The sequence below is a fragment of the Macrobrachium nipponense genome, chromosome 26, assembly GCF_015104395.2.
Source record: "Macrobrachium nipponense isolate FS-2020 chromosome 26, ASM1510439v2, whole genome shotgun sequence".
NCBI lineage: Eukaryota > Metazoa > Arthropoda > Malacostraca > Decapoda > Palaemonidae > Macrobrachium > Macrobrachium nipponense.
In genome coordinates this window covers 30,973,540-30,989,285 of record NC_087215.1, presented here as the reverse complement: position 1 = coordinate 30,989,285, position 15,746 = coordinate 30,973,540, and the positions used below count along the sequence as shown (strand labels likewise).

Genomic DNA, 15,746 nt, shown 5'->3' with positions numbered 1-15,746 from the left:
AAATAAAATTATTTTGATAATATAAAATCATTAATTTTTACCTCTATCAGGATCTTCAGTTTACAAGGAATGGCAAGCAGATACAAAAGTTGTAACATTATATTTAACAAATCAAAGACTTTAGTACAAGCATATTCCAAATTTGCAATGGTCATTATTTTATACAAAATTAACCATTTTCATTTGACATCCTGGAGAAGCTTCAATTGGTTTCACACATCTTCTGGTCAGCCATCTTCAGAGAGATCCACAGATTGAGTTGCTTAGCTCTTATCTTTGACCAGATCACATGGTCATTGAGAGCAAGTATTGAAGCTGCACTCTGTGCAGCTGCCTCAGGATACAGTACAGTTCCACACCCCATACCTGCAGATGCCATAAAAAAAATCCATATTACAGAGGGAGTGCAATAGCTTAACCATGCTTTAAAGTCCAATTTCTTATGAATTAAGGTTGGCATTTATAGGGCTTTGAAACTGCTTAAAAATTGGAGCAGGGACAATTTAATTATTCAGACTACTTTGCAAAAAGCAAATAAAGGGGTTTATGGTAAAGTGCTCTATTTTAGTAAAACCAACAATTGGGGCAATGAATGAAAGCTAGCGTGCATAACGAGATTAAAGGATATAGCTTAATTTTATACTAAATAAGGTTAGCGGGACGGAGTTTTAAAGGAGGAAGAGTTAAAACATATTAGTTGGACAGCCAAGCGAAAGACGCAAGGGTTGTGGTGCAATGTAATTCAATACATAGTTAAAGATAACAGGCAAGGTGAAAAGAATCTATCACTATCTAGAAAGATAAAATGCCACAAGTGTAGGCAGCACTATTCTTACTTTATAAGAGCAAAATATATATATGTACAAAAGTTTCCTTAAGAATTCTTTCAAAAATTTTATAAAAAAAAAAGGGAAGTAATTTTAATCCTAACCTCACAAAACAGCACCACACTTCGGTTGCCTTAAATTTAACAGTGAATCTTAGTTGCACCAACAAATGCTGTTCAGATGTGATCGAAAAATCCTCAGTGTACATTCTCAAACCACATCTGTCTCAACTCATTCTTTCTGGCAAATGTCACATCACCAGGTTTTCAGTTTATTGCTCGTCTTGGCATGGACCCTGGATGTGGTGTTGCAGCTTTGGGATGTCTGGTTGTCCAAGTCTTTACAATCTTCAGACTAACTTGGAAAGACCTTGCAAATTTTGGGCTAAATCAAATTCATGAAATATTTAATTTGACACTGTCCCCAGCAGGAGTGGTTCACAGACTTCTTGGATTAGTTGTCAATTTGTCCCAAACTATCATAAAATTTCCCAGGCAACCCAGCTTCCAACTTTACTATGTATGACTATTACCAGCTTTGTCTTAAAAATAGAGGCTCTCAGCTAGTTGCAGCTGTGCTGATATTGCCAAACCTTGTTGGCATCTACCACTAACCTTTACAGGAAGGGGGCAAAGCTTGTTGATGTACTGTATCAGGTAAGTACTCCAACTACAAACTTCAACTCTCTTGCTAGTAGACTATATTGCTTTGGACAGACAAGTTCTCTGCCATAAAAATGGCCCTTTCACTACTAATGGTAGTCTCCTTTTTGCAGACCCTTGCCTCCTCATGTTGTATCCGACAGCTCCTTACCCAACAAATTTCTCTCTTTCAGCGCTGGCCATCTATCTGGATCTCTTTTGCCCTACATGTCATTTACATACTTCAATCCTCATGTCATAAATACGTACTTGACTGGCCAATTTTTCTGTTTAGAACTTTTCCTCCTCCTTGGTCCAGTTTACAGTCAAATCTTCTCTTCAACAAACTGGAATAAAATTCTCCATTATACTATTCCTCCATATGGGACGAGTCGGCAGTTGATTTGTTAATGCTAAGGATGCATGAAGTGCATGCTGTCTTCTCTTTGCTAGCCTTCATGACGGAGCTCACCTTCATACTTCCAGTTAGAATGCAAAGGTGCCACTACATACACCAGATTTTATGTAGATACTGTCAGCCATAAAAATCTTTGATGCATTTTTGTTGGTACAGATTGCTGCTGCCATGAACTGTCTCTAGGAAGGAAGCATGCAGTTACTCATCTTCATCCTCATGATAAACATTCTTCATACATTTTGAACATTAGTTTTTTTGTTATGGGGTCAAGGTCTTCATGCTGCCGAGATGTTGGCCTCCATACTTTCCCTTGTGTCGATTAAAAACCACTTTTATACTTAAAGCCCCACTGCAAAGTTTGAATGAATGAATGCTTGTTTTACTTACTAAATATTGCTTATTTTCAGAGCATTGATTTCTGATCAGAAATCATCATATCCTCTCTCTTGATATCTCGGCTAGCTTTTTATCATACTCTTTTCTAAATTGCAATTCATGTACATAAGATTAATTGGTTTGGTATGTACATTTTTTATAACTATTTTCATGCGAAACCTCTCGGCATACGGGTGCCCTCCTCCCTTCCCCGTACACTATCCTGTATTATTAGGATGTAATAAGAGATCTGGGCAAGCATAGCGAGCTTTTATATCCTTAACAATTGGATTTCGTGGATGGTATTTCATTGCATGAAGCTAGGCAATGTATGATTAATCAGACTAATACATTTTTCTTATTATTACTGTGAATGGAAATTAACCAATGTTATCACCCATTCAGTTTGTTACAAAATGGAATTAGTGTAACTTTGCAATTCTAGAACACTGTTGCATTAACATCACTCCAATGATAAATTTTTCCTAAAACTTCACACACACACTACCCATTTTATATAGGACTGCTTAAACAAAATAAACCAAATTGTGAAAGATACATTTGAGAACAAAAACGTTACTTTATGACTTACCCGAAGGCAAACTAAGTGAAGACCAAATGTCTCTTGAAGCTTCCTCAGGTCTCAATGGTGGGCAGTTTATGACAGGGTAACTAGTATTGGCACAAGTGACAGGCCCTAGACCATTGCTTCTACCCGCAACAGCAATGAATACAATAGGGATAGCCATGCCTTCATACTGTAAAAAAATAAATAAAAAATAAATATTTAAAATAAAATAAATAAATAAATAAATTCAGTTCAGTGTGATCAAGACTGTAAAAGCACAACTATTGTTGACACATTCACAAATTTATCAGTCTTATGACTCACCCGGGCAATTATGGCCAACGTTTCTTCCGTTCCCTTGTGAGCCGAGGTGACACGGAGTTCACAGGGCACTCCAAGCTTCCTGCAGTGATCTCTGATCTTTTCGCAATGTCCAGCATCAGACGGGGAACCCATAAGCACTACAACCTACAAAGGGGAAAAAACGGGTTGGGGGGGAGACACTAAATTATGATTTTTCTCAAAAGCTAAGCATTCAGACATCATGGCTATCAACTAACATTTTAAATACAGAGAAAAATGGGATGGAATGCTATATTATCCAAAGTTCAGGAAAGTCACCAAATGTATCCAACTGGCTAACACTATTTTGGTACGACCTTCTCTTGCAAGGACATAAAATGAAAGTAATTTCAAGTCGGAATACAAGGGCATCTAAGGCCTCTCTACTGGTTTTGACTAAAACCCACCCACCAATGTTCACAATCTTTATGTGCAGCACCAATGACAGTTGAAACATATGCTGGATCCAGGTTTTTCTGACCTCTGAAAAATTAAAACTGCCACACTCCCAGATCAGTTTTCATGATTAAAACATTCTCTATTTACATTACTAGATCATTTAAAAGTATTTATACTTTATTTGAAAACATGACTAATATAAAAAAAATACTGTCAAAGACATATTTACATGAACTCTAGCCTTACCAGGCCTCGAGGAGTGGGTATGAAGGAATCCAGCTTGTCAGCAACCCACTGGAAATTACGTTTCACCTGATTCAGTCCTTCTTCAGTTACTTTCTCCAAGTTCCGGTACACCTAGCAAAGAATCAGTTGTACACAATGAATATTCATCAATCATTTCTACTGACTAATGCTTAAGCACAAGGATTATACCAGTGTACTGTAATTCTTTGAGATTTACCAAGGATATCATCCATATATGTATTACACTGCACAATGTTGGCAAAAACCATCCCTGCAGAGCAAAGCAAGACATTATTGGTCACCTGAAATGGAAAAGTCTAGATTTATTTACCTGCTTGTCCTTCATGAGCCTTTTATCTCCAGATGGCCACAACCTCCATGAATCAGAGTCAATCGTGTCAGAAACTAGGATCTCCTCTGGCATTTAGAAAAAAAAATTGTACAAATTAAGCTGTAAATGTATAATGCAAAGTTCATTTAACACTAAAGGTCTCCATACACCTAAAACTTATAAACTGATATCAAGCGCCCAGTATCTTATCAGGTAGCAAATAGAAAATTAAAATATAAATCTCAAAATACAGGCTTTTATTTTATTTTTAGGGTTAAAAATATTTACTACAATTTGGAAAACTATAACCACAGTGAAAAGCACATATAAATGTGGTCATACTCACTGGTTTCACTGTCTATACCAAATTCAATTTTCATATCAATAAGAGCACAGTCCAGAGCTGCCCAAGCTCTCTCCAAAATTTCAAAGACAGCAACAGTTGTTTTTGCCATGATGTCGTACTCATTGCGGCCAATGACAACTCCTCCAACATTCAAGCGTGTTTCCAAGATCTGTTCCTCACTCCACTGGGGGTCATGGTTCTCATCATCCTGACAAAAAACTTGACATTAAAATCTATGTTTAGTGACAAAAGTAATTTTAGCTTTAAATTATCCTAATAGCAATCAATATATTTATGAAAGAACATCCCTTTTCCACCTCAAATCTGATAGAAATGCCCAATCTCAACTTCAAAACTTTGTGAAAACTAATCCATTAACTCATCTCCAAAACCTTGATTAAAGAACTTTCATCATCATAACTTCAACCCGAGACTTATCCTCCCTTATCATAGCAACTTTAAAAACTAAAAAATTCCTTGGTAAACAGGTCTCACCTTGTGATTTCCATGTCTGAGCAAGAGCCCAGCTGGCAAAAGGCCAGTTTCATCCGATGCCAAACTCACCTTGTAAAAGGTCTCCATCTTGGGTGGTGTGAACCTGTACCCTTCATTGACACCTGTGTGGCGCCTGAGGAAGGATCCTGTGGCCACCCTTCTAGTGACCCACTCCAAGGGGATCATGTGGCACCTGCGAGATTTGTAGCTGGTTTCTCCACAAAGTTGTACAAAAGAGGTTTTTATACCTGGGGAAGTCGAATGATTTTAGGGTATGAATTTAAAATTAAAGCCAAAGGCAAAACACTGAAAGTTATGAGGCCATTCAGGCTGAAGGGAAAATTGAGGTAAAAGGTTTTCAAGGTATAAGAATGAAAACATGTTCTGTTGCACAATGAAATATTTGTTATGAGAGGGTGGAAAGCAAGATGGAAGAATGAGAATATGAATGGAGGTACAGTAAAGTGAACGAAATGGGTTGCAGCTACGTTACGAACGGACGCTGCAAAGAAACTTGCATAATGCCTATACAGTGCCCAGTATGGGGGTGCATTGGTGGCACTCACCCCCTACAAGGTTATTGATCTCAGGTAACTGAACAGATGACATTTTGATGATGCTGAAAAATCAAAATAACCTTCTGTGTGAGGTCTCATGTCATGAATATTCAATGAAATGGGGAGATTTGGTTTGAGACGTGCCAAAAAGGTCTCCTGCAATATGAATTCAATAATTCATGTGACTCGAAACATTCCAACGAATGAATTTGACTCGAAACATTCCAACGAATGAATTTTGACTCGAAACATTCCAACGAATAAATTTTGACTCGAAACATTCCAACGAATAAATTTTGACTCGAAACATTCCAACGAATAAATTTTGACTCAAAACATTCCAACGAATAAATTTTGACTCAAAACATTCCAACGAATAAATTTTGACTCAAAACATTCCAAACGAATAAATTTTGACTCGAAACATTCCAACGAATAAATTTTGACTCGAAACATTCCAACGAATAAATTTTGACTCGAAACATTCCAACGAATAAATTTTGACTCGAAACATTCCAACGAATAAATTTTGACTCAAAACATTCCAACGAATAAATTTTGACTCAAACATTCCAACGAATAAATTTTGACTCGAAACATTCCAACGAATAAAATTTTGACTCGAAACATTCCAACGAATAAATTTTGACTCGAAAAATTCCAACGAATAAATTTTGACTCTAAAAATTCCAACGAATAATTTTGACTAATAAATTTGACCTCATAACAATGTAAATGAATAAATTTTGACAGCTTAGAAATGGTAAATGAATAACTTTTGACTCTAAAAATGTAAATGAATATATTTTGACTCTAAAAATGTCATGAATTATTTTGACTCAAAAATTTCAATGAATATATTGTGACTTCGTACAAATGTAAATGAATATTTTTTGACTCTAAAAATGTAAATGAATATATTTTGACTCTAAAAATGTAAATGAATATATTTTGACTCTAAAAATGTAAATGAATATATTTTAATCAAAATGTAATGAATATTTTTGTCTAAAAATGTAAATGATATATTTTGACTCTAAAAAATGTAAACGAATATATTTTGACTAAAATTTAAATGAATAAATTGACGAAATAAATTTTGACTAAAATTTAAAATTGAAAATTTTGACTAAACATGTTTTAAATGAATAAATATTTACTCTAAAATTTTAAATGAATAAGTTTTGACTCTAAATATGAATAAATTGACTCTAAAAATGAATAAATTTTGACACTAAAAATGAATAAATTTTTACACTAAAAATGAATAAATTTTGACACTAAAAATTTGATTGAATAAATTTTGACTGAAAATTTAAATGAATAAATGTTGACTGAAAATTTAAAAGGATAAATGTTGACTAAAAATTCAAAAGGATAAATTTTGACTTAAAATTTAAAAGGATAATTTTGACTAAAATTTAAAAAGATAAATTTTGACTAAAATTATTTAAAGTGTAAATTTTTACTGTAAAATTGAGCATGAATTTTTAACTTGGAAAAGCAGACCATGATAAGTATCAAAGTGGGATTTAAAACATTTGCTCCTGCTTACCCGCCAGCTGGAGGAAGCTGAACACCTTGGCATTGGTGGCATTGGATATGGCAGCCTTGCCTTCAAGGTCGTGAGCCCTTGCCCCATCTCCGGCGGTGATGCGGTCCTTGTTCAGTACCAAGACGTGGGCTGGATCGCCGACGATGGCGTGAACGACTTTCGTCTTTCCTTCGATGATGGCCTCACCCTTGTTGGGCTCGGAAAAGGTAACAGTCACCCTGCTCGGTTCTGTCGGAGACGAAAACACTTTTAAAATGTGATCAATCACCATTGAGAGAGATAATATGGGCTATCTGGTAACATTCTGGAAATTATGATGCTCTGGTGACATTATGAAATTTTGAAAATCCATAAATACCAACACTTTCTCCGCGTCTTAAAAGTCAAATTGTAAAACCTTTGCGAAAACGACTTGATACAAAATGTGAGTAATTCCTCTCACAACCATTTTATTTAATAATGTTTTAGTGTATTCACTTGTTTCCGTGCTATCTGTCTCTTATTATAGTTATTAGTGTCTGTCTCATAAGAAATTATCGATTTATTTCCACTGCGTATTGCCGTCTGTCAGGTAATCAACAGACAGGAAATATGTTATTGTATTTGTATTCATGTGAAAACCAAATATATTTGCATGCCCATATATTTTGTAAAATATGTACGTCTATATTGCATGACATAATAAGGGTGAAAGAACCACATCTAATCGAGAATGACACTCTTAACATTATTTTATCTGATTTTGTTTTGTTCTAATACGTAGTGGTGCGATTAGCACCGAAAAGATGGTTTTACACAAAGACGGAGTTTTGTTACACAAACGTCAGTAGACGTTTTAGTATCGCAGTATAATTAGTTTTAGTTATGATAATCCATTTGTCCTTATATATATGAAATTGCTCTTGGTGAGTGTAATGCGCATATCAAGTATGGTAAGAGTTGAAGGTGTTATTAGGTCTTGTTGTGCCTCTCGCCAGAGAAGCCATTAGGAGAGGTCAAGAGGAGGGGAAAGGAAGGGTATAATATAGTAGTTCGCACCTCTGATCGCTCATTTGCGTGCCCCTCTAGTGTGTGTGTATGCCTATGTGCGTAGTACACTGTATGGGCGTGACATCGCCCAAAATTGTATTGAGACCAATTAATTCACTACATTTAATAAATATGTTAAAGTTGCACACGATTATATTTGGAATTTTTTTGACAACGAACTTGATAATTATTGTAAAGTTTTTTATGTTCATAAAAACCTTGTCAGTCAGTTCTGCATCCGTGGTAATTGTATAACTTGTCTCTTTTCCCCAACAAACCCAGAACCAGAATGCGGGACGGAACGAACAGCCTCTTGGCTCAGCTTTTGAGGTGACCTGTCATCTAGTGTTGTGTAGTGATGTGAAAGTGGATTTAGAAGCCCCGATTCTTTGAATTTTGTCGTAATTTGTTTAATTTGAGTGCCATTGAGTTATAATTCCCATTGCGTGATTAATTTTATTTGTCACTTATATGTTACTACTCTTTGATATGTTTAAGTTTTAGTTATTACATTAATTTTAACTGTAAAATTATCTAATGCGTTTCAATATCCCTCGATTTTATTTAATTTTTCCTGCTTCAGTTTTATGGGTGGTGAATACAAATTGATCTGATAAACCTTAATTGTGTTCATACTTTAAGGTTATGCAAATAACTTAGAAACGAGATAACACAGCGGTCCTCTAAGGTCTGAAAATCAACCCGTGAGTACTCGCAACATTTTGAGAGAGAGAGAGAGAGAGAGAGAGAGAGAGAGAGAGAGAGAGAGAGAGAGAGAGAGAGAGAGAGAGAGAGAGAGAGAGAGAGAGAGAGAGACGCGTACCTCTTGTCGTATCTCGTATAGCGATTTATGATCCGAGTTCATGTCTACAAGGACTGCTCAGAAGTGAAAGTACTTAATTGTGGCACTATTCATTAATGATATTGGTGTGTCATCCTCGTTAATAATTAACTGGGATGAGAGATATCTCCCGTAATTTAAAAACCGCAAAGGGAGTTTTGTGGAGTTTTTACGTAAGGCTTTTAGCGGTTTTTGACCAAGTAACAACGTTAAGCATATACAATCCGCTAAGTCCATCTTTTCCGCCACACAAACTGGTCTAGGAGCTGATGCGACACACAAACTGGTCTAGGAGCAGATGCGACATCAGTTTGATCAACGACCATTCAGCCATATAATGCACTTATAATAATGCTGATAGGTTGATACAAGAATGATATTAAGAGGAAACAAGATGAAAATGATCCCCGTAATAACAAAGAATAAAGGAAACCAATACAAAAAATGGCAAATATGAGATTTAAAAACAAACGTGACTGTTTACGCAAGTATAGGGTAATAATAATGCCTTGCATAGATCCATATCAATGCTGCCTCGCACTCACAACATCGAAGGTTACATCAGCCTATGTTACGCACAAAAAGATCACATGTTCTAGCGAATATAGCCCGTATTCCCCTGGATGTCATCTTGAATGACAAGATGGCATGATAGATGGACGGACCAGGTGGTGACCTAGTCATGTAAGCAAAGTTATCAGTCGAATGCATTATGCAGTACAGTAACTGGGAAATGCAAGCTAGTTTTAACAACTCAAAGTACTAAGAGTTCCTGTCTGTGCCAGCACATAACTTTTAACATAGCCGGTAAAATGATACAGTTTGGGTCTTTAATATGGGAAAAAATATCAATGTTATAGAAAGAGTTACTAAAAAATATATAATTTTGTTTTTCGAACTAATTACGAGATAACTATCTCTTAGTACTGAGAAACTGTCCAAGGTACATATAAAAAAAAACAAATTTTAATTTAAGGCAAATTCAAAGCAAGTATTAATAATTTAATTATAATATACAATGCATTAACTTTCTCTAGGCCCTCGCCCTAATCCATCCTGGCCATGACACGTCGACAACCGGGCACTTCATACAATATTTGGTTAAGGTCACTGCTCTAAACCCGTTGGCCCATTGTGGCCTTGGGATTGGGTGAGGGTTTGTAAAGGTAAAGAAAGGAAGGGGTTTGATATAGGTAAAGTAAGGGGGGTCGGGAGGAGAGAGTCCATGGGTGTTTGGTAGGGTTACATAGGTTGTGGTTGTTGGGACGTCCAAACCTGTTGTATCGTAGGTTTCTCTTTGGGTTGGAAGTTAGTTTTGGAATTAGTATTCTGTACTGAAGTCTAATAAGGCGAGGTTTTGGTCATGTATTATTCATGTTATTTTGGTTAAGATGAGACTAAAATTAAAATCTAAACTGATATGATTAAGCCTTAAGGGCGAAGATGAAGCTAATTACTTGGTTAAAAAAAAAAGGTTAAAATGGTCGGTAGGCTTCCGAGAGAGAATGATATGGCTGCATTTATTCGTTAGTTTTTGGAGGGTGATGTATTGGCTTTGTATTTGGAATTAAAAGATGGGTAGATCTATATAGTGACAAGATGGAGCTTTTGTAGCATTTAGGAAATTAACTCTATTCAAGGTGGATGGGGGAGCAGATAGATAATGTTGCAAAAAGGTTGACAGGGTTACCTGGACTGGAACGCAAAGTGAGGTTATCATTTGTGAATAGCACGCCTAGTCAAGTCAGTGCATCACTGCAGTGGCTACCAGGAATTTAGAGAATGACAATAAGTTTAATTATTAATAGAGCGAGAATATTGATTTCCAATACATTCAGTGATCTGGCTGGTGTTAGTAAATCTAGGCCCAAGTCTGTTAAGAGTATAGCAATAGTTGGGGAAGAGGGCGGGGGTGGGGGGTGGGTTTGCCAAGAGAGTTCGTTAGGCGAAGTTTTGATGAATTCAAGGGTTCGTGTTATGGGTGTGGAGGCCCAAACATGCCGCATTATTGTATGGGCCGAAAACCAAGTGTTTGCTTCCCGGAATCCAGTGTAATGTGGTGGGTCGTACTTTAACTCCATGCGATTCTGGGAAACGAGAAACTGGGGAGTGATGAGCCAACATCTTTCCCCCCTCAGAAGTGTAAGGGCTCCCCATTCGAGGTTACCATTTGTTAAACTGGAGATGAATAGGTATCCTGTGGTGGGCTTGCAAGACAAGAGGTTGTTCCATTAATTTTTGGTTCACATTTAGTGGATAAAGTGAGTGAGGGAAGGGTCATAACTGCATTTGACGGGAGCGAAATCTTTTGTAAAGTTGAAAAATATGTAAAATTGAATATTGATGATGTTACAATTGCTGTAACTACTTTAGTGACTGAGAAACTAATTGACAATACTGAATTCATTTGCGCACGAATGCTAACATTTTGGCGGCGCGGCGTTACAGTGGCCGAGGGCAATTAAAGTCCTGCTTGGTAGGGCGAGATCTTCCGTGAATAAGTGTTTGGTGGGAGTCAAATGGACAGTAGAGGGGTTCGTCAAAGAGGGAAATAAAGTAGATTTGACGAATAAGATTAATTATGATAATGGATGAGATGAACGGAAGAGAAGGGAGTTTGAGAAAGTAGATAGATGGACGGAAGAGGGTATTATGCTCCCCTGGGACAAGCGGATTGAGGATGGGTCTTGCCCTTAACGGATGTTGAGGAACCCTCTTACGGGACGATAATGACATATATCTTAGTTTTTAATCATAAGATCATGGGGGCATGTAGTCTTTGGGGACTGGGTGGGCGTTTGCAAAGGTCAAGATGGGAAGGGGTTAGTACTAAAGGAGAAGGAAGTGTGGTCGGAAGGAGATAGTCCTTGGCGGCTTTACTGTAGTGAATTGAGTGATACAAAGGTTGTGGTTGTTGGGAAATCCCAGTCTGTTGTTTCACTGGTTGCTCTCTTAAGGATTTAGTTTAATTTGCAATTAGTGGGTCCCTGTACTACTGACATCTAAGAAAGTATGGTTTTGGTTGTGCATTTTTATTTTATTTTGAACTACCTATAGTCCCACACCCACTACGGAAGATCGGTCGGTCTCTCTCTCTCTCTTCTCTCTCTCTCTCTCTCTCGTAGAAATACACTGCCAAACCGAAGGAAAACTAAACTATTTACTCTTCCCGTGAACGTGCAGCCATCTTCTTATATTATGTAGTCTCACAGCCAGTAAGGCTCGAGCTTTAAACCAGTCGTTTGGCGCTTGTCAAGCATTTTATAACTTTCAGTATAGAGAACATGGTTGTCAGCCTATATTTCCCCCGGAGTGAGTCTATGTTCCCCCCGGAGGGAGCCATGTGGCTTGTATATGTGCATAATACGGTCACCTGACCCAAGGTCTATAGAATACCAGGTCAACCCACCAGTGACCCAAAACGTATCATTTCCTCTGCGAAGGTATATTTCCATGTATACTGTTGCGGTAGCGACTGCAGCAAAACTATACTAAAATAATTAAAATTGGTGTTTCCATGAATGCTTTTACCACACACACGGAAACAGGAATGCTGGCACCATGGAATTTTAACGCTACCGCACCTTATACATGGAAACAGATTAAGTTGGCGGTAATATTTGATCAGTTTAAATCAAGCAAATTATCTTTGAATGCAAATAAAACAAAATCCATGCTTTTCCGTGATCCAGGATGATTAAGTTAACCCAATCAATATTTTAAAAAATTATGTTTCCATTGAATTTTTACATCAATTTAATTCTACAATCACCCATTGAACCTAATATAGGGCTCGCGGAACATAGGGTTTTATAACTATATGTGTTGGGAACATCATGTAACACTATATTCGTTTTTTTTCCATCTGTCCACCGGCCTGTGGTGTTTGCGTATGGTAACACTGAGTCCCGGGCTTTAGATAGTTACATTCAGCTGACATTCAACAATAACAACAATATCCTATTTCGAAAAAAATTATTAAAATACTTTATAGTTGCAAATGTACACCCAAATATCCTTTTATTTACCTAAAACTTACACATAGCATTACTATCTAAAGCCCGGGACGCAGTGTTATCATACGCAAACACCACAAGCGGGTGGACAGATATAAAAAAAACCGAGTATAGTTCCCATTAACTCAGGTTGTGTTAAGGCCTGTCCACACTAGGAAACATTGTTTGTAAACAAAGTTTGCTTGTTTGCAAACAGTTTGCAAACCGCGCTTAAACATTTTGCAAACAGCTGGAAAACATTTTGCAAACGGCTCGAAAACATTGTTCGCAAACAATGTTTCCTAGTGTGGACAGGCCTTTATACTCATCGTAAATGCAAGTTAAAACACAGATGCATTAGCATGTGACGTTGTAGGCAAACTGCGCATTTAGAGAGAGAGAGAGAGAGAGAGAGAGAGAGAGAGAGAGAGAGAGAGAGAGAGAGAGAGAGAGAGAGAGAGAGAGAGAGAGAGAGAGAGAGAGAGAGAGAGAGAGAAGCATATTAAGTCAACAGTTTAAAATACAATACAATGGTAATGGTCATTAAATTGCTTTTAATGGATTAACCAAGATTTACCCACTAAAATAAAAGTTATCCAGCACTAAATCCCATTGAGAGAGAGAGAGAGAGAGGATAGAGAGAAGGAGAGAGGGACGGAAGGGAGGGAGATAGAGGAGAGACCGAGAGAGAAGCAGAGAGAGAAGAGACTACAATACCGAGCGAGAGAGAGAGACTACAATCCCGTAATTCCTGGAGTATTCACCTCGGTAGTCTACTTAAATCATAAAAATGTCTGCGTGACCAAAATTGTCTAGCTTACAGGACGAGAAGTAAGAAGCGGCAGATGGTGAGGTTTTAGAAAACAACATGAAGGATGGATTATTCGGGAGGGCTTAATATGTAAAATTAACTTTGTGTGACTAACCCGTAATGTCTCACAATTACACATTTTCATTGCGATAGTTGAATTATTGTAAACAAGATCCTCCGGGTAATTTGCATATTCTAAAACAATCTGTTAGTATTAGCATATTCTAAAACAATCTGTTAGTATTTGCATAATCTAAATAAATCAATCAATCAGTAAAGAAATATGGAAGGCCTAAAACCACCTAATTTTGTAGTATTGAAAAAGTAAAAGCACAAGCTACCAGTAGATGTAAACAAAAACCAAATGATCACTGCTTTTGAAAAGGCCTTAATACAACATAGCGTATACGAAAGAAATTAATTTAAATATTTAGCAAAATTTTTTAAACCAAAATCCTACTCACCAAAACTAAGTACTGTCCAGTTCTCAAAAAAGACAAAAAATCCTAATAGATATAAAAACTTAACCAAGCAGCTTAGAGTATATATACTATAATAATAGTGTATAGACAACAGTAGTAGTTAGCGGAGAACATAGTACGGGCTGCTTATTTATTCGTACATGAACCGATAGTCTCCACAGAGAACTAATAGACCGACTGATTTAAATGTTTTGTTGAAAAGTTCATTAGAATAGTTTTTTTTTTTTTTATTAAGGTTGATGAGTTGTGATGTACTTAAAATCACATGTATACATACATAACATTGGCTATCTAAATAAAGTTCCCACGTCACTCAAAAACCAACCCCTCAAGATTCGAGATATTACATAAGCTAAAGACAGCAGGCTATTGTCAGTAAAGTGCTTAATGGCATTTTCAACGCACTGCCATTTCAAACGCAATGCCGATTATGATTTAAAACACCAAATTTGCGCCACTTTCCTTCAATTTCGAGCTTCCTAGCCATATTTTGAGTGTCTTTCCTAATATAAAGGCTTCTGAACTATCGTCTGCTTAAACCCACAGAATTGGAACAGATGCTAGTTTGACATTTGACAGATACCTAGTTTACACAAGACATGAAATTGTGCAATTCTGTCCTAATTGGCAACCGAAACTGAAGTTGGTCAAGACTGCGAGTTCGTCATTAGGCATAGGCCTAACAATACCGAGGAATAAATTCCTTTCAGTGTTTACCAATATGGCCTTTTCCCCAATATCACCATAATAATTCCCAAAGAATGTATTCGGTCCATACACTTAAGTTATGCTTAACAAGCATTGCAGCAATGAACTATAAAATAATTGCACTCATTAAAAAAACGGTGAACGTATCTTACGAAGAATTTTTAAACCCGACAACAGCATATATAAGTGGAATGGCGAAATAAATTAAAGGCTGTAAAGAAACTCACGTGCCATGGTGGAGTAAAACCAAGGTAGAAACAGCGGGTGGAGGAGGGATGAGCTGCGGCTTCCTCAACTCCTAGCCTGTCCTAGCTGACTGGACGTCCACCCAGAAGAGCGGTTTTGACCACGATTCTTACCCTTTTGCATTACGTAAAGTAATAATTACGTTTCGACCTTAATGACATCAGTTGAAAGGACTAAACTAAACGTGCATATTAGAAAGCATGATGGATAAAGAATGATACTAATTTACTTAAGTATTTATGATCCCACATGCTTCCTTCAAGTGGTTACGAGACCACGCCCCCTGCAAACGCCGGCTGTGAGTTGCCAGGTAATGATTTCTAAATCCCCATATCTTATCAGTCATTCATCACGTCGTTTATTCTTGACTTTACATAAAAACATAAAAATGATACAACAACGATGTTCATTTCCCATGATTTTGCACCTGGGAAGCTATTCGTGAATGTTATACTGTAAACGAACTTGGATAGCAAGAGCTGTTCGTGTGGCAATCTACTCGTGTAAGAAGCATGGGTGCCAACAGGAACTGAT

At 37.0% G+C, this 15,746-nt stretch overlaps 1 protein-coding gene across 1 annotated transcript; it reads right to left on the bottom strand.

The window, feature by feature from the left end:
- Positions 1-85: 85 nt before the first annotated feature.
- Positions 86-15,433, bottom strand: LOC135200147 (bifunctional phosphoribosylaminoimidazole carboxylase/phosphoribosylaminoimidazole succinocarboxamide synthetase-like). Its single transcript, XM_064228492.1, has 9 exons — positions 15,194-15,433; positions 7,101-7,328; positions 5,058-5,236; positions 4,494-4,701; positions 4,148-4,233; positions 3,817-3,927; positions 3,154-3,297; positions 2,854-3,019; positions 86-366 (listed from the first exon to the last, which is right to left on the bottom strand). Exons 1-9 carry the CDS (start codon positions 15,198-15,200, stop codon positions 203-205), a joined length of 1,293 nt encoding a protein of 430 aa, XP_064084562.1. The 5' UTR covers positions 15,201-15,433; the 3' UTR covers positions 86-202.
- Positions 15,434-15,746: the final 313 nt, after the last annotated feature.